The sequence below is a fragment of the Xenopus laevis genome, chromosome 6S, assembly GCF_017654675.1.
Source record: "Xenopus laevis strain J_2021 chromosome 6S, Xenopus_laevis_v10.1, whole genome shotgun sequence".
NCBI lineage: Eukaryota > Metazoa > Chordata > Amphibia > Anura > Pipidae > Xenopus > Xenopus laevis.
In genome coordinates, this window is record NC_054382.1 from 76,880,301 (window position 1) to 76,907,098 (window position 26,798).

Sequence of the window (26,798 nt, forward strand, 5' to 3'; positions counted from 1 at the left end):
TGATAGAGTGTATATATATGGAGAATAGATTACTGTAGGAGTTTATATAGAAGTGAAATATATATCAGAAAGTGTATATAGATGGTTTGAATATATATATCTGTAGATTTATATTGATAGATAACGAATAACATATCGTAGAGTGTATATAGATGACATGAATATATATCTGTAGAGTTATATAGAATGGAGAAATATATATCTGAAGAGTGTATATAGATGAGAATATAATAGTAAGTTATATTATGGATCTGTAGAGTGTATATAGATGGATGAATAATATCTGTAGAGTGTATATAGAGACGATGAAATAATTTGCAGAGTGAATGATAGATGGAGAATACATATCTAAGAGGTGGTATATAGATGGATGAATATATTAGGTGGGCGGAAGTGTATAGTAGAATGGATGAAGATCTTATATCTGTAAGAGTGTATATAAATGGATGAATATATATCTGTAGAGGTATAAGATGATGAATAGATATATATATCTGTAGAGTGTGTATAGATGGATAAACTATATATATCTGTAGAGTGTAATATAGATGGATGGAATAGATAGATCTGCTAGAGTGTAAATATAGATGCGATGAATAGATAATCTGTAGAGTGTATATAGATGGATGAATAGAATATATATATCTGTAGAGTGTTATATAGATGATGAATATAGATGATATCTGTAGAGGGTATATAGATGGGATGAATAGAGATATTCTGTTGAGAGTGATATATAGATGATGAAGAGATACTGTAGAGTGTAGATAGATGGCATGAATAGATATCTGTAGAATGTAGATAGATGGATGAAATAGATATCTGTAGAATGTATGATAGATGGCATGAAGAGATATCTGTAGAGTGTATATAGATGGTTGAAAATATATATCCGTAGAGTGTATATAGATGATTGAATATATATCCGCTAGAGTGTATATAGATGATGAATACATATCTGTAGAGTGTCTATAGAGGATGAAGTTACAATCTGAGAGTGTATATAGATGGATGAATATATATATACTATATATATATTATATATATATAATATATATATATATATATATATATATATTATATATATATATATATATGCTAGATGTATATAGATGGATGAATACATATCTGTAGAGTGTATATAGAATGGATGAATACATATCTGTAGAAGTGTATATAGATGGATAAATATTATAATTGTAGAGTGTTATATAGAAGGATGAATATATAATCTGTAGAGTGTATATAGATGGATGAATATATATATATATGATATATATACTATATCTGCAGAGTGTATATTAGATGGATGAATACATATCTGTAGAGTGTATATAGATGGATGAATACATATCTGAAAGTGTATTAGAGGATGAATACATCATATTAGAGCTGTATACAGATGGATGAATAGAGATATCTGGTAGAGTGATATAGATGGATAAAGATATATCTTTAGAGTGTTATATGAGATGGATAAATATATATCTGTAGAGTGTATATAGAGGATGAATTAGTATATGTAGAGTGTAATAGATGTTTGAATATATATATCTGTAGAGTTTTATATGGATAGATGAATTACATATCAGAAGAGTGTATATAGATGAATTGATATATATCTTGTAGAGTGTATATAGATGGATGATATATATATAGTATAGTTATATCTGTAGAGTGTATATAGATGATGCAATATATTAAATATAATATATATATATATAATATCTCTGTAGAGTGTATATACTGTAGATGGATGAATACATATCTGTAGAGTGTATATAGATGATGAATACAGATCTGAAGAGTGATGAGATGGATGAATATATATATATATATAATATATAGTATATATATCTGTAGAGGTATATAGATTGGATGAATACATAATCTGTAGAGTGTATATAGATGATGAAATATTATAATATATATACTATATATATATATATATCTGTAGAGTGTTATATAGATGGATGAATAAGATATCTGTAGAGTGTATGATAGATGGATGAATACATACTGTAGAGTGAATATAGATGGCATGAATACATATCGCTTAGATGAATATAGATGGTAAAGCAGGGGATAAGACTATAACGGAGTAATCTGGTGTTAGGACTGAAGGGATAATTAACAGTATTAGATGGCAAAGAAGGGATGAAGTACCTAATACCTCCAACTGAATGAAGACCCAAACAAAGTGGAATGATATGAAGATGAGGAAACAGCAAAACTCCTGAGTGCCAACAAATCGCCGAATCATAAGAATCTGGTGTGAGAGTAGTATGTAGAGTATGTGAAAGCATGGAATAATCGTATATCTGGGAGTGAAAGGGCGGGAACCGGAAAGGAAAGGAGTGGAGTGAGTATAAACGAATAGGGAATAGACAATGTGAGCCGAAAACCCAAATGATGAAAGTGACCTTATATCATGTGGGAAATTTATGATATAGTTTTGGCTATAGAATGGGACCCGGAATCGACCCCGAAGCCAAACAAAGACCACGTGGCCCACAGCAATGAATAAGTAAATAATATCAATAAGGTAATAAGTGTGTAGAAGGACTGGAAGCCCATGATGAAGAAGTAGTGATTAGTATATCATGTAGGGAAGAGAGTTGTGAATAAAATAAGGATAATGAAATAGATGAAATAATATATATATATATAATAGATAATTAAATAGTAATTAATAATAATATAATATAAATAATCTTTCTGATAGATAGAAATGTATAATACTGATAGATTTGAGAGAAAAAATAGAATAATGAATAAACAAAATAATGAATAGAAGGTGCTCACTCCGCTTTATAAGAATGGATAAAAAAGTATAAATACCGGACATCATAGACCAAGAAGTACCAAATAACTCTGTCCAAGAAGTGCCCGTGAATAAATAAATGGAGCCGAAGATTGGAATATATATATGTTAGAACAAAGTGTATACAGATGGGTAAGAAACTCCCAGGGTATGAATACATATATTGAGTGTATACAGAATGGGAAACTTCAAATTGATCATGCCTACATAATTTAGAACAAACTATTACTATTACTTGATTAGAGAATATGTACAACATATGACAATTATAGAGTCTGAGGTTTGACAAAATAATCAAAACTCCACCGTATAACCTGGTAATGTACCATCAGACTCACCGTTATATTACATATTCTGTCAATGAAAAAGTGTATATAGAATTACAGATGGTATTCATGCTTTGTATATAATAATATATATTAAATATATAATAATTATATACAACTCATTAACACTCATACTGAGGATAATGGTATTTCATCCAATACATCTATAATACCTCAACCAATAATATTATAATGTCAACTTCCATTAGCGTAGTCTATGTTATTAAACTAGACACATTCAAAATGTGCAATGAATAGAATATGTATATCATCCATCATTAAATATTCTGTTAGAACCCATGCATAAATATGATTAGTATAATTCATACCCTGGTCTATACACACATGTAACTTAACAGGATGATCTGAATTAGAGGTATATTTCAAGTCCACGAATTGAACACACTTGCTAACAAATATGTATTAATCTATCGAATAGATCTTACAGACACCTACTAGTAGTATAGATAGCGTATAATGTTACATAATCCTTAATATTCATATAGATCAGCTTACACTACGAAGATCCCTCTAAAACATTCCTAATAAAAGTGAATATAGAAGTCAACTGGGCAAACTTGAAAACACGCTAATCATAAAATAATAACATATACCCTAATATTCGAAATAGATATGTTAAAGAATAAATTCTACTTCAATGGACATAAGATGAATACATATCAGTAGAGGTATGAAGATAAGGATTCATCATGAATTCCTATAGATATATATTATCTTATCAGAAGCCTCTTGATCATAGATAGAGGAACCCAAAATCATGTTAAATATAACTCCCATATCTACATATAGAAAGTATTAATATAGCATGGCCATCAATACACTTCAACAATGAAATAGCTAATATCTTGTTAGAAGTGGCAAATATATGAGATGGATGACAATACAATATCTGAATAGGAGGATCAATCCACATAGAATGGAATGAATATATCATAATCTACTAAGCTAAGATACAACCGACAAATATATAAATAGCATTATATGTAAATACCGGTAACCGATAATAATAATATTATATAAGTATAGTAGGTATCCTATATAAATATAGTTAAATATTATACTTTATAATCATCATCGATCACTCCTACATATAGTCACCATGGGTCGTTAATAAGTTGTAATAATAGGCATACGACTAAATAATGAATGCAAACATATCCCATGTTAGATACCACCACAATAAGAGAGTTATTCATAGTATGCATGAGCCAATTCCAAACAGTACTCTGATAGAGCACTGACTGGATATTGATTAATCAAAATGCCAGCAATGGGAATACACTTCCACAATATAACACAATCAAAACCTCACAGCGATATGCAGTCAGCCATCTATACACACTCTCAATATATAGGTAAGACCCAATACGATATAGATCTCGACCACCTTACTCAGAGAAATTTAGTCGCATTCATAAAACTACCCAAAGCGCGACAAATGATATGTCAGATCCATACCGAAAAATTACATACCTCAATCAAAATGAATCTTAGTAGAAGTCGAATATTGTCACAGGAAGGGATAACACAACAATTAATGTAGCGAGACAGTATCATATACCAAGCAGTAGAGTGTATTATAGTATGAGGTAACACCTCTGAGAACCATATAATTAAATTTATCCTAGCCTAGTAGATAAGTTTCACTGTCTACAATAGGAATTATGAGCATCCACTATCATAGTGACACTACTACAATAGACGTGGGATCTACCCCAGAGTCGTATATAGCAAAACCTTTTGTACCCGTGAGCAACACTTAGAATGAAAAAGTATAAAAAGGAGTTATGTGGTAGACTATCTATCGTAAGCAAAATACGAGTGAGAATAAGTATTTAGTGATGGGTGCCAAATTAATCTGTGAATGAACAGAGCTCATTCTGAAGAGCACCCAGTGGTAGTAATTTTGGAGAAACATGCGAACCAATGAGGTCGGCCAGCACCCTGCTGAAGATTTTATTATATATAATATCTGTCGAGAAACTACAGAAAAGCGGCCTCCAAAATTCCGCGTGAATCAGAAATATTCTTCCATAGAAATAACTCCTGCTTTTGAGCCACTGAGGTAGAGGTGACATATTCGAGTCCAAAAGTGTGTTGTAGGACAAACCATGAAATAGATGTATCGGTGTAGAGTCGCTCCGAATAAAGCGTGGTATCAGAGTCACTGCTTCCGACAAATATGGATTTCATCCATGCATTAAATTTACACTCTAAACTATGTAATAGAGATCTTGATTAAGAGTGATATATATAATGATCTGGATCCTTCTATAATGTAATAGATCACTCCGTAGAGGTATATAGATGGTTCTAAGACATAAAATAACATATTCTGATATAGACATGCTTATCCATCATAGTGGATATTATAGAATGGACACTCTGACCAGAATATGAATACATAGATCCTAGTTCATTGCCTAAGTCGAATAGGACACCTGCTATATCAAGATTAGAGGATCGAGGGAAGACCGACGAAGGATGTAATTACATACACCCTAATCTGAATGAATACGTGACTACAGAGATATAATAAGAATAATAGAGAAAAAAGAAAAAAGAATAGAAAGTAAGAAATAAATCTTTAGTGTGTAATAATATAGAGATGGATAGAATACATATACTGATAATCACCTGGTCGTAGAGTGTAATAGAAAGGATGAATACATATCTGAAAGGTGTATAAGAATGGAATGAACTAGAGGTATATCTTGTAGAGTATATAGACATGGGAATGAATAAAATATCTGAAAGAAGGATCGAAAGAGGCTAAAGTTCAAACGAAATGGATGATATATATAGAATATATCTGTAGCGAGTTGTATATAGTATAGAAAGATATCTGTAGAGTGTAATATAGGCATGGTGATGAATAGGATATCTGTAGGATGTGATATAGATACAGAGATGATACTATATCTAGGCACCCAAGTGCTGTATATAGAAATGGAACTGAAATAGTATATCTGTCAGAGTAGTCATATAGAATGGATGATTCTATATACTGATAGAGTGATTATAATAAAGCATGAATATATATCTGTAGAGTTGTATTCAATAGAGCATGAATATATATATATATTATATATATCTGTAGAGTGTGTATAGATAGGCATGAATATATATAGTAATATATATATATATATATATATATAATATATCTGTAAGAGTGTATATAACTGTTAGATGGATGATTACATATTCTGTAGAGTGTATATAGAGCGATGAATACATATCCGAAGATTATATAGATGAGGATAACATATCTGGTAGAGTGTAATATAGAATGGTATGGAAAAATATAAATAATATATATATATATAATTATTATATAGATATAATATAGTTTAATCTGTAGAGTGAAATATATAGATGGATGAATACAGATCTGTAGAGTGTTAATATAGAATGGATGAATACATATCTGAAGATGTATATAGATGGATGACTATACATATATGTAGAGTGTATACAGATGGATGAATAGATATATCTTAGAGTGTATAAGATGGATGAATACATATCTGTGAGAGTGTATTATAGATGGATGAATACATATATTGCTAGAGTTGTATACAGATGAATGAATAGATATATCTGTAGAGTGTATATAATGGATAAAGGTATATATCTGTAGAGTGTATATAGAAGGATGAAGATTATATCAGTAGAGTGTATATAAGAGTTGAATATATATATCTGTAGAGTTTTATATGGATAGATGAATTACATATCAGAAGAGGTATATAGATGAATGAATATTATATCTGTAGAGTGTATATAGATGGATTGAATATATATAATATATATATATATCTGTAGAGTGTTATATAGATGAATGAATACATATCTTGTAGAGTGTATATAGATGGATGAATACATAATGTAGAGTGTATACAGATGGATGAATAGATATATCTGTTAGAGTGGTATATAGATGATGAAATAGAATATACTGTAGAGTTGTAATATAGATGGATAAATAGATATCTGGGTAGAGTGTATATAAAGGATGAATATATATCGAGTAGAGATGTATATAGATGGTTGAACTATAATATATACTATATATATATATTATATATATGTTAGATTATATGGATAGATGAAATACAGATCAGTTAGGAGTGTATATAGATGAATGAAATAGTATCTGTTAGGAACCAACCACGTGGAAGTATTATAGGATAGCACCGGAAATGAGAATAGTAATAATGAACGTGTAAGAGCAAGTCGCTGGTCCTATAATAGACAACATTTAGCTAAGCAATAGAATAGATATTAAGTACGGAAACAAAGACCCGAGGATAAGATATAATTAAGTAACGCGAACTGAGGAATGCGAGAATGGCACAATGCATCTGGAAGATGGTAATAGACATGGCGAATGAACATATAATAGAAATATATATATAGAAGGAGGATATAGATAGTAGATATATAAATAATATATATATATATATGTGAATAGTGTGTAGTGTATTATAAGATGGATGAAAACATATACTGTAAGTGTATAAGATGAATACATATCATGTAGAGTGATATATAGATGGATGAATACATAATATCTGTAGAGTGTTATATAGATGGATAAATAGTATATAATCAGTAGAGTGTATTAGATGGTGAATAGTTATATATCTGCTAGAGTTTATATGGATAGATGAACTACAAAATAATCTGTAGAGTGTATATAGATGGATGAAATAACATATCTGAAGAGTGTATATAGATGGATGGAATACATATATGTAGAGTGTATAACAGATGGATGAAATAGATATATCTGCATAGATGTATATAGATGGATGAATACATATCTGTAGAGTGTATATTTAGATGGATTGAAATACAATATATGTGAGAGTAGTATACAGATGAATGAAAGATATATCTGTAGAGTGTATATTAGATTGGATAAATAATATCTGTAGAGTGTATATGAGAAGGATGTGAATATATATCAGTAGATGTATGATAGATGCCGATTGAATATATATATCGTAGTAGTTTATATGGATAGTGAAATACATATCAGAAGAGTGTTATATAGATGAATGAATAATATATCTGTAAGAGTGTAATATAGAATGGATGAATATATATATATATATATATATAATATATATCTGTAGAGTGTATATAGATGAAGTTGAATACATATCTGTAGAGTGTATATAGATGGATGAATACAATATAGTTAGTAGTGTATTACGATGGATGAAATAGATATATCTTGTAGAGTGATATAGATGGATGAATAGAATATCTGTAGAGTGGTATATAGTGGATAATAATTATTATCTGTAGAGTGTATATAGAAGGATGCAAGATATATCAGTAGAGTGTATATAGATGGTTGAATATATATAGGTAGATCTATATATATATATATATAATATGTAGAGTTTAATGAAGAGGTAATACATAGCAGTTAGAAGTTGTATATAGAATGAATGAATATATATATCTGTAGAGGTATTATAGATGGATGAATATATATCTGTAGAGTATATAAGATGGAGAATAGATATATCTGTAGAGTGTAATTAGATGGATGATAACATATCTGTAGAGTGTATATAGATAAAAAAAAGGAGAATATATTATATATATATATATATAATATATATATATTATATATATATATAATATATATATGGTGTGTGTTATGTATATAGATGATGAAACATATCTGTAGAGTGTATATAGATAATACATATCTGTAAGTGTCATATAGATGGATGAAATAGATATATCGGTAGAGTGTTATAGATGGATAAATATATATATCAGTAGAGTGTATAATAGACTGTTGAATATAATATTCTGCCTGAAGCGAGAGGATTATAATATTGGAACTAGTTGCACAATACACATATTCAGTAGATGTACATATACCTCCGAAGCATAGAGATATTATTCATTCATCTATATAACACGATGCTAAACTGTATATGTATATCAATGGTCCATAGATCTATCCATTTTATAATAGAAAACTCTAATCAGAGGACTTAGATATTCATCCATCTATATACACTCAATACAGAATTATATATTCATCCAATTCAATATATAAAAAACTAATCTGCTACAAAGAATAGTGTTGGCGATTCAGTCTCAGATATATACGCCATATGTGATATTCACATCGCTACAAGATATTGAGTAAGTTCAATCCCATATTATATATCACTGCTAGCAAGCGATGGATAATTATATAGCTATTCACCCATTCTAATATATGAGCACTCTACAAACAGATATACTAATTCTGAAGACTCAGATCTACAATCCTGATAAGTGACGATCATACTAGAATGCGAGGATATCTAATTCATCAATCTATATTACACCTACACATATAATAATATATTATATATATAATCTGACTTATATGAATGCCTCTATATGTAACAACTCAGTATGCAGAATGAATTATAATATTCATTGCATCTATAATAATCCTGTTATAAGAGTAACACTCTGTTCTAATATTAGATGATAGTTCATATAGTAATCATAGATAACTACACTGTATCTAGAGCTGTTTAACATAGATATTAGATGTATCAACGCATCTATATACACCTCTGACTTTGATATATATCATCCTAATGAATATCTAGATATATAATATTCTACACTTTCTTAAGCGAGAAGTTAATACTTAGTAGATTTTAATCCATAGTCCATTGATGCACTCATAATCATTCATCCACCTTAATACATGCTACAATATCAATTCTACGATTTAGTGTTATTTCAAGAGGTCCATACTATATATGTACACCTATTCATCAAGGAGTTAATGTGTAAAACAATATTTTCACTCGACATAGCCATATGTATGACAATATCATACAGAATGGCTATATATTTATCTATTCATTCCATCTATATACACTCCTACAGATATCCAGCATCACAATACACTAACAAAGTATCAGCCACCATAACTACAACATCATAACCGAAAGAAGTGCCAATAATATATCTTTAGAGTGTATATAGAATGGATAAATATATATCTGTAGAGTGTATATAGAAGGATGAATATATATCAGTAGAGTGTATATAGATGGTTGAATATATATATCTGTAGAGTTTATAATGGATAGATGAATACATATCAGAAGAGTGTATATAGATGAATGAATATATATCTGTAGAGTGTATATAGATGGCATGAAATATAATAATCTGAAAGAGTGTATATAGATGGATGAATGATATCTGTAGAGTGTATATAGATGGATGAATAGATATCTGTAGAGTGTATATAGATGGATGAATAGATATCTGTAGAGTGTATATAGATAGGATGAATAGATATCTGTAGAAGTGATACTTAGATGGATGAATAACATATCTTGTATGAGTGAATATAGATGGATGTAATACATATTCTGTAGAGTGTATATAGATGGATGAATATATATACTGTAGCAGTGTATATAGATGGTATGAATATCTATATCTGTAGAGTTTATATGGATAGAATGAATACATATCAGCTAGAGTGTATATAGATGAATGAATATATAATCTGTAGAGTGTATACTAGATGGATGAATATATATTCTGTAGATGTGTATATAGCATGGATGAATACATATCTGTAGAGTGTATATAGATGGATGGAATATATATATATATATATATATATATATATATATGTGGTGTGTGTAGTTTATATAGATGGATGAAAACATATCTGTAGAGTGTATATAGATGAATACATAATCTGTAGAGTGTATATAGATGGATGAATACATATCTGTAGAGTGTTTATAGATGGATGAATACATATATGTAGAGTGTATACAGATGGATGAATAGATATATCTGTAGAGTGTATATAGATGGATGAATAGATATATCTGTAGAGTGTATATAGATGGATAAATATATATCTGTAGAGTGTATATAGAAGGATGAATATATATCAGTAGAGTGTATATAGATGGTTGAATATATATATATATATATATATATATATATGTAGAGTTATATGGATAGATGAATACATATCAGTAGAGTGTATATAGATGAATGAATATATATCTGTAGAGTGTATATAGATGGATGAATATATATCTGTTAGAGTATATATAGATGGATGAATAGATATATCTGTAGAGTGTATATAGATGGATGAATACATATCTGTAGAGTGTATATAGATGGATGAATATATATATATATATATATATATGTGTGTGTGTGTGTGTGTGTGTAGTGTATATAGATGGATGAAAACATATCTGTAGAGTGTATATAGATGAATACATATCTGTAGAGTGTATATAGATGGATGAATAGATATACCTGTAGAGTGTATATAGATGGATAAATATATATATCTGTAGAGTGTATATAGAAGGATGAATATATATATCAGTAGAGTGTATATAGATGGTTGAATATATATATCTGTAGAGTTTATATGGATAGATGAATACATATCAGTAGAGTGTATATAGATGAATGAATATATATCAGTAGAGTGTATATAGATGAATGAATATATATCAGTAGAGTGTATATAGATGAATGAATATATATCTGTAGAGTTTATATAGATGGATGAATATATATCTGAAGAGTGTATATAGATGGATGAATATATATATATATCTGTAGAGTGTATATAGATGGATGAATACATATCTGTAGAGTGTATATAGATGGATGAATATATATATATATATATATATATATATATATATATATATATATATATATATATATATATATATATATGTGTGTGTGTAGTGTATATAGATGGATGAAAACATATCTGTAGAGTGTATATAGATGAATACATATCTGTAGAGTGTATATAGATGGATGAATAGATATATCTGTAGAGTGTATATAGATAGATAAATATATATATCTGTAGAGTGTATATAGAAGGATGAATATATATATCAGTAGAGTGTATATAGATGGTTGAATATATATATCTGTAGAGTTTATATGGATAGATGAATACATATCAGTAGAGTGTATATAGATGAATGAATATATATCTGTAGAGTGTATATAGATGGATGAATATATATCTGAAGAGTGTCTATAGATGGATGAATACATATCTGTAGAGTGTATAGAGATGGATGAATACATATCTGTAGAGTATATATAGATGGATGAATAGATATATCTGAAGAGTGTATATAGATGGATGACTACATATCTGTAGAGTGTATATAGATGGATGAATATATATATATATATATATATATATATATATATATATATATATATATATATATATATATATATGTAGTGTATATAGATGGATGAATACATATCTGTAGAGTGTATATAGATGAATACATATCTGTAGAGTGTATATAGATGGATGAATAGATATATCTGTAGAGTGTATATAGATGGATAAATATATATCTGTAGAGTGTATATAGAAGGATGAATATATATCAGTAGAGTGTATATAGATGGATGAATACATATCTGTAGAGCAGTGATCCCCAACCAGTAGCTCGTGAGCAACATGTTGCTCTCCAACCCCTTGGATGTTGCTCCCAGTGGCCTCAAAGCAGGAGATTATTTTTGAATTTGAGGCTTGGAGGCAAGTTTTGGTTGTATAAAAACCAGGTGCACTGCCAAACAGAGCCTCAATGTAGGTTTACAATCCACATGGGGCTACAAATGGCCGATCACAGCACTTATTTGGCACCCCAAAAACATTTTTCATGCTAGTATTGCTCCTCAACTCCTTTAACTTCTCAATGTTGCTCACGGGTACAAAAGGTTGGGGATCCCTGCTGTAGAGTGTATATAGATGGATGAATACATATCTGTAGAGTGTATATAGATGGATGAATACATATCTGTAGAGTGTATATAGATGGATGAATACATATCTGTAGAGTGTATATAGATGGATGAATACATATCTGTAGAGTGTATATAGATGGATGAATACATATCTGTAGAGTGTGTATAGATGGCTGAATACATATCTGAAGAGTGTGTATAGATGGCTGAATACATATCTGTAGAGTGTGTATAGATGGCTGAATGCATATCTGTAGAGTGTATATAGATGGCTGAATACATATCTGTAGAGTGTATATAGATGGATGAATACATATCTGTAGAGTGTATATAGATGGATGAATATATATATCTGTAGAGTGTATATAGATGGATGAATATATATATCTGTAGAGTGTATATAGATGGATGAATATATATATCTGTAGAGTGTTTATATATGGATGAATACATATCTTTAGAGTTTATATAGATAGATAAATACATATCTGTAGAGTGTATATAGATGGATGAATACATATCTGTAGAGTGTATATAGATAGATGAATACATATCTGTAGAGTGTATATAGATGGATGAATACATATCTGTAGAGTGTATATAGATGGATGAATATATATCTGTAGAGTGTATATAGATGGATGAATATATATCTGTAGAGTGTATATAGATGGGTGAATATATATCTGTAGAGTGTATATAGATGGATGAATATCTATATCTGTAGAGTGTATATAGATGGATGAATACATATCTGTAGAGTGTATATAGATGGATGAATACATATCTGTAGAGTGTGTATAGATGGATGAATACATATCTGTAGAGTGTGTATAGATGGATGAATACATATCTGTAGAGTGTGTATAGATGGATGAATATACATCTGTCGAGTGTATATAGATGGATGAATACATATCTGTAGAGTGTATATAGATGGATGAATATATATATCTGTAGAGTGTATATAGATGGATGAATACATATCTGTAGAGTGTATATAGATGGATGAATATATATATATATATATATATATATATATATATATATATAATACACAAAAGCCATGAATATCCTGTAAATTATATTCTTATAAACGGTGAGTTCTGATGTCATCAGTTATAAACGGTGAGTTTTGATGTAATTTCTGTCACATGACTCATTGAAACTTGTGTATTATAATAAATAAAGTACCCCCAGTTGTAAAATATGAGGATATTAGAAGTTACCTCGGAGTTCCATTACCTGTATAAAAACACTCGGCCTTCGGCCTCGTGTTTTTATATGGTCATGAAACTCCTCGGTAATTTATAATATCCTTATATTTTACAAGAGGGGGTACTTTATTCACTATATATATATATATATATATATATATATATATATATATATATATATATATATATATATATATATATATATATATATATATATTTAAACACTTTATTTACAATAATACCAATACAAATCAATAACCATACAGTTCGACAAAAATGAATACAAATCAATGACCATATACATATATTTACTGATAATCCAGAGGACACAAAGGGAATCCTTACCCCTTTTTTGTTGCTAGGGGTCAGATCCTCAGAGGTCCACCCTACACGCCCACTAAATAACTTTACAACAAGGACCTCTTTGGGTGACTATGCCATCCCCTTCAAAGGACCCAGCAATTCAACCAACTGTCTATCTATATAAGCCTATACAAATCAATTCTCCAATGCATAAAGTACAATAAACAGAAAAACTTAACACTATCGCTTACTTATAAAAATAAAACAATATATTTACGTAAAGCGTATAAACCACAGAGTTCTTGCTGTTACACCATTACATTTGGTGTAAAGTTAATTGATAAGAAGCAAAAAAAAAATACCAAATGCAAAAAAATCAGCTTTTTAAAATTGCAACTTACTTGCTTCACACCCCTGCCCATTCATATCTTCTAGAGGTTTGCAAAACATCTTGCTCTCCTTACAAAACCTTTTATTTCCTTTCTTTTCCATCTCTTTTAGCAAGGTTTGAGGCCATGGGCCCAAATTAGCTAAAACAATTTTGTTTGCGAGGAGTCTCTCTTACACTGTTCACTCACCTACTCAATATGGCAGCTCTGTGGCAGTTATAAACTGTCACTAGACTTTGCCTACAACATCCCATGATAACAATGCATGGACATATGTACCAGCATACATAATTGAAAATGTGCCAATTTGCTGGATTCTCACAATACACAATAAAGTTAATTAATAAGAAGCAAAGAAAAAAATACCAAATGCAAAAAAATCAGCTTTTTAAAATTGCAACTTACTTGCTTCACACCCCTGCCCATTCATATCTTCTAGAGGTTTGCAAAACATCTTGCTCTCCTTACAAAACCTTTTATTTCCTTTCTTTTCCATCTCTTTTAGCAAGGTTTGAGGCCATGGGCCCAAATTAGCTAAAACAATTTTGTTTGCGAGGAGTCTCTCTTACACTGTTCACTCACCTACTCAATATGGCAGCTCTGTGGCAGTTATAAACTGTCACTAGACTTTGCCTACAACATCCCATGATAACAATGCATGGACATATGTACCAGCATACATAATTGAAAATGTGCCAATTTGCTGGATTCTCACAATACACAATAAAGTTAATTAATAAGAAGCAAAGAAAAAAATACCAAATGCAAAAAAATCAGCTTTTTTAAAATTGCAACTTACTTGCTTCACACCCCTGCCCATTCATATCTTCTAGAGGTTTGCAAAACATCTTGCTCTCCTTACAAAACCTTTTATTTCCTTTCTTTTCCATCTCTTTTAGCAAGGTTTGAGGCCATGGGCCCAAATTAGCTAAAACAATTTTGTTTGCGAGGAGTCTCTCTTACACTGTTCACTCACCTACTCAATATGGCAGCTCTGTGGCAGTTATAAACTGTCACTAGACTTTGCCTACAACATCCCATGATAACAATGCATGGACATATGTACCAGCATACATAATTGAAAATGTGCCAATTTGCTGGATTCTCACAATACACAATAAAGTTAATTAATAAGAAGCAAAGAAAAAAATACCAAATGCAAAAAAATCAGCTTTTTAAAATTGCAACTTACTTGCTTCACACCCCTGCCCATTCATATCTTCTAGAGGTTTGCAAAACATCTTGCTCTCCTTACAAAACCTTTTATTTCCTTTCTTTTCCATCTCTTTTAGCAAGGTTTGAGGCCATGGGCCCAAATTAGCTAAAACAATTTTGTTTGCGAGGAGTCTCTCTTACACTGTTCACTCACCTACTCAATATGGCAGCTCTGTGGCAGTTATAAACTGTCACTAGACTTTGCACACAACATCCCATGATAACAATGCATGGACATATGTACCAGTATACATAATTGAAAATGTGCCTATTTGCTGGATTCTCACATTTCTCTGACAAATGTAATGGTGTAACAGCAAGAACTCTATGGTTTATACATTTTACGTATTTAGTTAATCAAACAACCCTTCTGCTAAATCAAGATTTACGCCAGAAAATGGGAAAAAAAACTATTCTCAAAACATATGTTGTCAAAAGAGCTGCCGCAAACTCATAATAGAGTTAATTAACAAGATTTAAAAACAAACAAAAAAAAAATCACCATAAGCATGAAATCAGCATTTAAAATTGTCTCTTACCTGCTTCCCTCTCCTGCCTGCTCGTCTGCTTTCATGAATTTTTTTTACAGAGACCTCTCTTTTCTACCCAGTGTTTTCCCCTTGTTCCCTACCTTTGTCATCTTCTCTCTTTCATCTCCCTTTTCCAATTTTTGACGTGTCAGGACCAAAACTGCTGAGGAAATCACCTGTTCTTCGGCTGATCGGCTCTCCTAACTGACAGAGAAACGGCAGTTATCTGGGTCATGTGACCATGGATCATGTGATCATGTCTGTGTGTGTTTCTCTAGCGTTTAAATACTTGGATACCTCAGGCTTCCCCCCTTCCTGCAGCACAAACCATATTGACTAATAATGATACATTTGCACATACATTATTAAACACTTCAGATATTGTTCAGCAATAATGACAATTTGGCCCCGATCTTTGACCCCTTCACAACTCCCGGCTGCACTCCCTGACAGCCAGCCTGTTACTTTATAATCCTGGTATAGCTTTAAGGGAATATTTGACATGAATCTTTCAGGGGGTTAAAAAAATATCCACCGATGGTTGTCATGCCAGACATTGGTCATTGATCAATTGACATTGATCATTCACAGACATTTCTCAGCGGCGGTGAGCAGACACTGACAGGACAGCAATACAGGTCGCTGGCCTCAGATACACGACCCAAATTGAAGTATAAAAGGGACGGGAGAGACGGAGGAAGAAGTGGTGATGATACGGGGGCGTGGTTAGCTGGCCCGGGGGTGTGAGGGGAGCCCGGTACTAGATTTTCACAGAGTCCCCTGGGGAAGTAGTGAGGCCACTACCAGTGTCTGCATCTATTGCCGATACCCTACCAGACTAACTCAGCGCAACAAGTGCAATTAGTGAAATAATTAAGTGCTACTTCCTGTCATTCGGCGCGATGGCTCGGGGACATTTCCACATGTTCCTCAGCTACTCGTCTCGGCTCCTGGAGATGGATGTAGGCAGCCGCATCACGTTTTCCTCACAACTCCATGGCGTAAGAGATGCAAAAGCAGCAGCGTGACGTGCAGTTACTTACTAATCACTGCTTTGCCATTGCATTGGGCACGTGCTGAGATTACAGCCTGAGCTAATACCGGTCTCACTTAGTTACACCTGTATCATAGAGTCTGACAGCGGGACAGGAGTCTTTCATGTCACTAATAGTAGAGTCCTGGCGCGTAAGACGTACTCCAGCTTCTGATTGGACAGAGATAAGGGACTACTACCCTGAATTCTCATTGGCTACCCGCAGTGAATCCAACAAGTGTCTTAGTCTGAGGTTCCTGCCCCAGCGCTGACATGAATTCCCCGGCACTGCAGGACTGTGCGTGGGAAGAGGATTTAATAGAACTGTCTGAGCACCAATATACTCTCCTGCTTTTTAGCTGGAGCCGCTGTGATACGAGTTAAGCTCCGCCCAGGGACACGCTCATTGGTGGGGCTGCGGCGTGCTAATGTTTTGCTCGCCTAATATGGGAATCTGTCGTATTGTTTATGCCTCTACCCTCCTTCACTCTTATCGACGTCAAACACCCTTCACTCATTCAACGTTGTAGCAGCCCTCCTTTCTCTTGGCTCTGTCCTGTCTCTAGCAGATCCTATTTAACGGAGCAGTTGGAAACTAAGGCTGTCTTTTGGGCATTCGTGTTTTTGACCACTAGTTCTGCGCAGGCGCGCGACCTCATTTTTAATATACACAGAGATATTACTCTTAAACACTCATATAAACCCTACGCCGCCGCCAGCATTTTTTTTTAGAAGCTACTGTTCCATTACGAGTGACAAACAGCCGGTAGTCACGCCCACCTGTGACATCACATCTTCCCGCCCAGCGCTCGGTCGCATGGATGTGACGTCACGATTAGCTAAGAGGCACGGTATAGCCAGCATGGAGGAAAGCATTGAGCTGTTGGTGGGCTGTTATGAACAAGTTCTGTTCGGGTATCGGGTACATCGGGAAGGGGAGGTAAGTGACAAGTACAAGGTTATCTGGCTTTTGTTTTGATCTCATTCGTGCTCGGTAAAAAGGGGATAACGAAAAGTACTTACTGGCACAAGTAACCACTAAAATGTTTCATGAAATCTCTTAACCCTTGCGGAATAGTTTTAACCATTTTGTGCCCACAGCTACAGCAACATCTCTATTCTATACAGACTGTGGAGTCAAATCTGAGTTGATTATAGCCAGAGATTAGGAAATGAACTAAACCGTTTCATGTGCCAGACATTTGACTTGAAGTGCCTCACAATGTGCTAATAGTTTTGTTATTTACAAAAGTTTCTTTTATTGCTTTTCTGTTCTACGTGAGATTTGATTCATTTGCTTTTGTTTTCCAGCAATGGTTAAGTTCTGCAGACTTCACTCATCATGCCCACACTGCCTCTGTGTCTGTGCTTGCAGTGAATAATAGATTTGTAGCCACTGGGAGCAGGGATGAATCCATTCAGATATATGATATGAAGAAGAAGGGAGAACATGGAGCTTTGCTGCATCACAATGGTACGTTTCAATGCCCTGCATTTATTTGCCAATATAGACACTTTATCTTTTTTTAATTATTATTAAAGGAGAGCTAAAGTTCAAAAAAATAGTAAGCTGGAGCTGCTACTCTATATGTTTTGAGGTTTTTACCAGCCGCATCCCTTTCACTGTGAAGATCTGTGCTTCTGAAGATGCCCCAGTAGCTCCCCATTTTCTTTTCTGCTGATTCCCTGCAGATGCTCTGTGCTGCTGTTACATACTGAGTTTAGGGACCAATTTACATTATATTGTATAAATAGAATAGAAATATCACAATACAACTGCTGATTAGTAATTAATTCAGATTCTTATTACATGGCACCTCTGAAGCCAGCATAATAATAGCAAGAAAGCTACTTCCTGCTTTTCAGCTCATCCAGTCACTCCAGCCTTTATACATTACATATTTGGCCACCTAACTATATTAGAAACATTTTTTATTTCACCTAGTTTTTATTTTTATACTCAACTGTCCCTTTAAAGGATAACTTGAGGCCTTATAGGAGTCACCTCTAATATAAACTACTACATATTCCATGAAGGTTGTGTGTGATTTCCATTTGAAACCTGCTGTATACAATGTAAGCGTTGGTACAATCCATTAAAGGTATTAATCACAGGTATGAGATCCATTATCCGGAAGCCCATTATGCAGAAAGCTCAGAATTACGGGAAGGTCATCTCCCATAGACTCCTTTTTAATCATAAAATTCTGATTTTTAAAAATGGTTTCCTTTTTCTATGTAAAAGAAAAACAGTACCTTGTACTTGGTTCCATCTAAGCTATAATTAATCCTACTGACAATACAATCCTACTGGGTTTGAGGAGTAACTTACAAGTTATTTTTTGACAGGCTATGTTATGAAGATCCAAATTATGGAAAGACCCATACCTGTAAGGCTTCTGCTTGTAATTTTCTTTTTTATTCCAAGTCGCACTAATTTTAAACATTTGATGACTTGCCCTGGATCCAAACAAGGTTATTCATCTAGTAATTTAGGAAGGCTGCTGTAAATTGAGAAAAGGTACAAATCTAAGTGAAATGGTGGGGCTCAAGCACACAAATTCTTCTTGTAGAGGAGAATTCTGTCCAGGCAGTGTTTGCATACACCATTTGATGCAGTCGGATAGTGGAGAGTTTATTGTGTTAAAAGTGTCTGACTGATACTCACCTTTCTGAAACACTATTATTGCTTGTCTGCTTTCATTTATTTCAAGGTAACAGGTATTTTCTACATTATAATATGATATTGCCTGTGTATGATTTTTGTATTCTTCTAAGTATGGATACCTTGGCATTGTAGGTACTATAACTTGTCTGGAGTTTTATGGTAACACACACCTCCTAAGTGGGGCTGAAGATGGACTGATTTGTGTATGGAATACCAAAAAGTGGGAGTGCCAGCAAACCTTCAACTGCAAAATACGACCCGTTTTAATTTCTGGTGTATTTAATTTACTATACAGATTTTGGTTTATATTGTTCTGCATATTTAGACAACTGTTTTTGTTCATTTATGAATAGGAACTGCCATGCTGTTCTTCAAAAAAAATTATTTAAATCTTGTTGACGGACTCCGATGGAACATCAGTCAAACTGTTATACAGAATGATAACTTTGGAACAAAGCACCAAGGCAGGGTGGTACACTTTGACAAGATTATTAGTATAATGCTGTAAGTGGAAGGAAGTGAAGTAGAAAAAGGAAAGCTATAAAAGTACAGAGGTTTTGGGTAAACTGTGACATTTTGACTGTGTGGGCCAGTAGGTTTAACAATTACTGTTAACAATGTGTAAGAAATATTATGTTTTATATTAATGTAGTTGGTGTATGAATTCAGGAGTTGTATTTTATGGGATTTACCAGGGTTATATAATATAGTGCTTCTTTAACTTTATAAGAATGGAGAGAGAGATTATTTGTCAATACATAATATTTTTTATTCTTGTTACAGAGGACAAGTCGTGTCCCTTTCCATTCATCCTTCAGGAAAGTTAGCCTTATCGGCAGGGACAGATGAAACCTTAAGGTAATATAACCCTTCATGCTGATGCGGAGTAAGCATTGGAACCACAAATGATCTCATACAGACTCATTGTGTTTAAACTTGGCTAAAATCCCATTAATAAAGCGTTGGGCCCCTGATATCAGTCTGTGGGGAAATTACGTACTGTGGTGGTTGCTATTCATATAATGCTGAGTCAATGAATTTAATGTTTATTATAATTCATATCCACTGAGTTGATTTAGTTTCTGTTTTTAGTACAGGGAGGTAGAGAGTTCAAATAGCTCTGACACTGATCCTAAAATAACTTTTCCTACATTTTACAGATGGAGCAGTCTATTTATCTGTGTACATAGTGCTAAGTCTTAAAGGCAGCGTACATGTACTAATTGTCTCTGGCTCATCGGCTACACATGGTATGGGCACCTCTCTGTTGTTCCAGTCATTCAAGCAAAAAGCCTGAATAATCGGAACAGCATGGAGTAAAGAATCCAAGTCCCAATGAGACACCTTCAGTTACATTGAGTAGGAGAAACAACAGCCTGCCAGAAAGTAGTTCCACCCTAAAGTGCAGGCTTTTTCTCAAAGCATATGATCAAGCAAAATGACCTGAAATGGTTGCCTACACACCAATATTACAACTAAAATACACTTGGGTTAGGAATGAAATTTTACATGGTAGAGTGAATTATTTGCAGTGTAAACAGTGTAATTTAGAAATAAAAACACCTTAAAAATCATGACAGAATCCATTTAACTTCCTCATCTGCCAATGCACCATATATTGACATGCATTGACATGTTGAATTGGCAGGTGACATTTTCAAACATGGACAATTACTGAACCAACCTATATCTATGGTTATTTATTGGGGTTGTTGCACCACTGTACATATACCAATAAACATGCAAAATTATATTATGCATGTTTGCATGCATTATACATTACCCGCTCGCAGCGCCGACAGACTTATCCACGGGAGGCCAAAGTGTTGATATCAAATAGCGGCTTTATTAAAACAATACACGGTGGTAAAGTAGTGGTGGGTGGGAACTCTGAGGAAGTGCCTGGTCTTTGGGGCACAAAACGCGTTAGTTTGCTGCACACCCACCACTACTTTACCACCGTGGATAAGTCTGTCGGCGCTGCGAGTGGGTAATGTATTTCTGTGTATCAAATGATCGGACAAAGTAACAGAGATCCCCGCAATAGGTGCTGTGGACGAGGTGAGGCACTGTGTGCGGGTGTGCTGTGTTTAGTTTACTCATTCTAACAACATATTAAAAATATACAATATATTTACTATAGAATAATATACAATATATTTACTATAGAATATGTTATAATTTTACTTTTTTTATGATTTTGTTGATATAAAATCGTTTTATCATTGTTTCTTTCAGACGCACACATTATCCAGTGGTCTCCCATTGGAGAGAAATATGTGGTTGTGATACATGACACGGTTGATGTGTACCAGCTGGAGACTGCAGCAGTAGTTGGTACAATTAATAACCCAAAGAGAATCTCTTCTGTACAGTTTATAACTGTAAGTTACACAAATTTAGCTTGGTTTCAGTGTTTCTAACTTTAGTAGTAGTTGTATTAATATGGATTTATAAAGGTCCTTTTACAATTAACTATTTAAAGGTATGGCCTTATCTATCAAGCACTCCTCATTTTTCACAAGTTCATAGTTCAAAGGGTGTTTTAATGTGCACAAAAGATGCTTTTTCCAGTCAGTGTAATGTGCTTTTATTCCAGTAATTTGTACTTTAACCCTTTAACCACTAAGCACGTACGGCATACGTGCTGGTGGTTCAGGGCTCAGGCTGCCAAGAACGTACCTCGTACGTTCTCCTGCAGCTGAGCCCTTCTCTCTGCATCGGCGGCTTTTGCCGCCTCTGCAGAGAGTCAGGAGGGTTGACAGCCCCCTGGGCAACGAGGCTGGGGGGCTGTCAAGTCGGATCTGCGACGCGATTGTCGCAGATCCAACTTCAAAGTAGCAAAAGCTACGTCCCCCAAACGTTAGGTACGTTTGGGGGACGCTTTGGACCCAGGAGAGACACCACAAGGGAGTCTGGAAAAATCGGCAGGACTACCCCGAGGGAGCATATTCAAACTTTGTGGGACTAAATGCGTATTACCGAAAGAGGGTAAATGTGAGTGTATTTTTACTTGATTTTAATTATGTTTTAATAAATGGTATTACACTATCCTCGGTTCCTATTTTTAATCCGGAGTCTGGCAGGAGCGGTGAGTTGGAGGAGTGACCAGAAAGGATTTTTCTTGACATGCAGAACGCCACAGTAGTGGTTTGTAAGTAGGCAATTTAAACTTAGTGTGGAGGCACTTGACTATCGGATTACACCTTTGTTGCACAGGAAGGATGCCTCTTCTTCTATTCACCTGGATCTATTTCTCTTTCTCTAATTAATAGCTGCCCGAAAAGAAAAGGGGAGCACATCTCTGAAAAATCATTTTTACATACGCACAGGGTGATATTCCCTTTAATTGAACGTATTACGCTATGTGTTTCTAATTTCTGTTGCCACAGGCGCTGATCCTCTTATATATATTCCATAGAGAATACATATACATTTGTTCTGGACTTTCATTTACAGCTGAGGGACTGTGAAGGGATCGGCAAGGAATACCTAAGAGACTGACATTTTTTTACCAAGTTGCATGTGTAAGCAATATATGTTTTATCACAGAAATGTGTCTGCGAATTTAAAGCTCATGAAAACAGGTACAATAGGGACATGCTCACCTAAATGCGAGGGTAAAAGGCGAAATGTACCCTTTTTATAAGAATGGTACTGTATTTGTTCCACTTATTCTCCCTTAAAGGGGTGGTTCGCCATCAAGTTAACTTTTAGTATGTTGTAGAATGCCCAGTTCAATGCAACTTTTCAATTGGTCCTCATTATTTATTTTAATAGGTTTTTAATTATTTGCAGTTTTCTTCTGACTCTTTCCAGCTTTCCAGTGGGGATCAATGACCCCATCAAAAACAAATACTCTGTATGGCTACACATTTATTGTTATTGCTACTTTATATTACTCATTTTTCTATGCAGGCCCTCTCCTATTAGTCTTAATGCATGGTTGCTAGGGTAATTTGGAAATTGCCATTGCAAACTGGAGAGCTGGTAAATAAATGGAAAACTACAAAAAAATTTCCAAAATGCAAATTGCCTCAGAATATCACCTTCTGCATCATACTAAGTTAACTCAAAGGTAATCAATCTCTTTAAGCCAGTGGTTCATAAGAAAATAAACCAGGTGCTCGCTAAGGGGTTTTTTTTGTTTTTTTTGCTATAAAATCAGAATTTTGAGTGGAAAAAAATATATAATTTTTTGAGATTTATTTTACCCCAAGGCTGCAAAAAGTCTGCATCTGAAAATACTCCATTTTCAACCTGTCACGGTCCTGTAGAAGTCATTGGCAGTATGAAGATGTTACTGTCTGTGCTGGGTTTCATACAATAATCTGAACATTTTGGGTTTTTCCACCAATTTCAAGAAAAATTCTGACTTTTCAGGCTTCAAATCCAAAAAAGTCAGAAACCTGTGAAATTCACAAACTGTCAGCAAACGTATACAGAAAGCTTTTAGCAATATGTTTATGACCAGCTTTATACAAATATAATAATCATCTTAATACTGATAATATCATAATGTTATGCAAATGGATGTTTTTCAAAGAAATATCAAGACCCTTTGCCTATCACCTCATGGCTTTCAAACTTGCCAGATGAAACGGTGGATTTTTCCCATCATTTAAAAATTTTAAAACAGTCTTTAAGTCAAATGTACTTTTTTTGGCCCAGGTAACAATGATTGGATCATAGTGTTGGCTCATAAAGATCGAGGAGAGCATCAGCATGCCGATGCAGACCTTGTCCAATGGGATTTTCAAGTAGAGTATTTGCAACATACTGTATGTCCAAATGACATGTTGACAGCTTTTATAGATATACATATGGCCAGCTTAACCTATTTATGTTAAAAAGTGTACAATAGCATCTAACCTCTAGTTTATCTTTTATCTTAGGGTGAAGAATCTTCATGTCTTTGAACTGCAGGGAACTCATGTTGTTGTATCTTCATCAAGTGACGGTTATATTAAGATATGGAAAAGGTTAGTTTTATAACATGGATAAAGTCCATATGAGCTTATAAAAATGACTATATCTTCTTGCAGAAATACCATAGTACTGAAAGAGCAATTTATGCCATTCAGTATTCTGGATAATTGAAATTCCATGTGAATGTTCACCCATATTCTTAGTGTCTGTTTTATCTTTTATTTCTGCTTTGCATAGTCAGGGCTACATGAAAACAAATCAGTCACCATTTACAATAATTTTATTTCCTAAATAAAAAGCATACAAGTACTGTTCATTCATGAGTATAATTTTACCATGTTTTGGTGATATCCATTAAATCATACTGTTCTTTTTATGTAATATACTCTAAAGGTTGTCAGACAAAAGTCAATAAAGGCTGCCAACTTAGCCCCTGCCTACAGGTTGAATAGGCAAGCTTAGTTATGGAGCCATCCCAAGGCCATTCTCAACCGATATCAGTCCAGATATCTATTGGGTCCTCTACCAATGAGTCCCCCTAGTCCACAGTTGTGATGTAGTTATTGGTCCTAAAGCTTGTATGGTAAACACAGCCCCAAGCATGTTCTCACAAAGTCCAAAATAATTTCATTCCAATTAAAAGGATGGTTCACCTTTAAGGTAACTTATGTTATAGAATGCCCAATTCTAAGCAGATTTTCAATTGGTTTTCATTATTTATTTTTTATGGTTATTTGCCTTTTTCTTCTGACTCTTTGCAGCTTTCAAATGGGCGTCGCTGACCCCTTCTAAAAAAACAAATGCTCTGTAAGGCTACACATTAATTGTTATTCCTACTTTTTATTACTCTTCTTTCTAATCAGGCCTCTCCTACTCATATTCCAGTCTCTTATTCAAATCAGTGCATGGTTGCTAGGGTAATTTGGACCCTAGCTACAAGATTGCTTGAAATGCAAATTGAAGAGCTGCTGAATGAAATGGCAAATAACTCAAAAACCTTACATAATAATAAATGAAAACCAATTGCAAATTGTCTCAGAATATCACTCTCTACATCATAATAAACGTTAACTTAAAGGTGAACAACCCCTTTAAGTCAAGGACAACTGGGCATTTAGAGTTTTTCTTGAAAATGTTTCACCACACATCCAATAGGCTTCTTCAGTTCAACTGAAGTGGTAGGGAATTCCCTGGCATTTCACCTCTTGATGGTAGTAAAGTCACAGACATCCAATCACAGTGGTTACATTGAACTTCAGTAAGGTGTTGGCTGAAACTCACAGATGTGGGAGAGTGTGGTCCAGTCACAATGGTACCATTGAGGCAGGTGTTGAACTTTCTAGATACTGTATTTCATGGCCTGGATTAATGAGAATCTTCATGAACACTTCCTGCCAACTGTGGCCAGAATTTGTAAAATTAAATCTGAAAATCTGAAGATCACCTACAATTTCAAATACTGTAGTTTATGATAGCACACACTTATGTTACAGGTCCAGACTTCTCCATCATTGCTTGTGA

The 26,798-nt window shown here is 33.4% G+C and overlaps 1 protein-coding gene and 1 long non-coding RNA gene across 2 annotated transcripts in view; one reads left to right on the forward strand and one right to left on the reverse strand.

The window, feature by feature from the left end:
• Positions 1-17,051, reverse strand: part of LOC121395131 — a 32,528-nt gene extending 15,477 nt beyond the window's left edge. The window contains exon 1 of the long non-coding RNA XR_005962260.1: positions 16,749-17,051. This is a non-coding gene — a long non-coding RNA (uncharacterized LOC121395131). The remainder of the gene's footprint in view (positions 1-16,748) is intronic.
• Positions 17,052-18,427: 1,376 nt separating this feature from the next.
• LOC121395129 (p21-activated protein kinase-interacting protein 1-like) lies at positions 18,428-23,934 on the forward strand. The gene is made up of 5 exons (XM_041567735.1): positions 18,428-18,620; positions 18,992-19,154; positions 20,702-20,852; positions 21,132-21,206; positions 22,587-23,934. Exons 1-5 carry the CDS (start codon positions 18,498-18,500, stop codon positions 22,642-22,644), a joined length of 570 nt encoding a protein of 189 aa, XP_041423669.1. The 5' UTR covers positions 18,428-18,497; the 3' UTR covers positions 22,645-23,934.
• Positions 23,935-26,798: the final 2,864 nt, after the last annotated feature.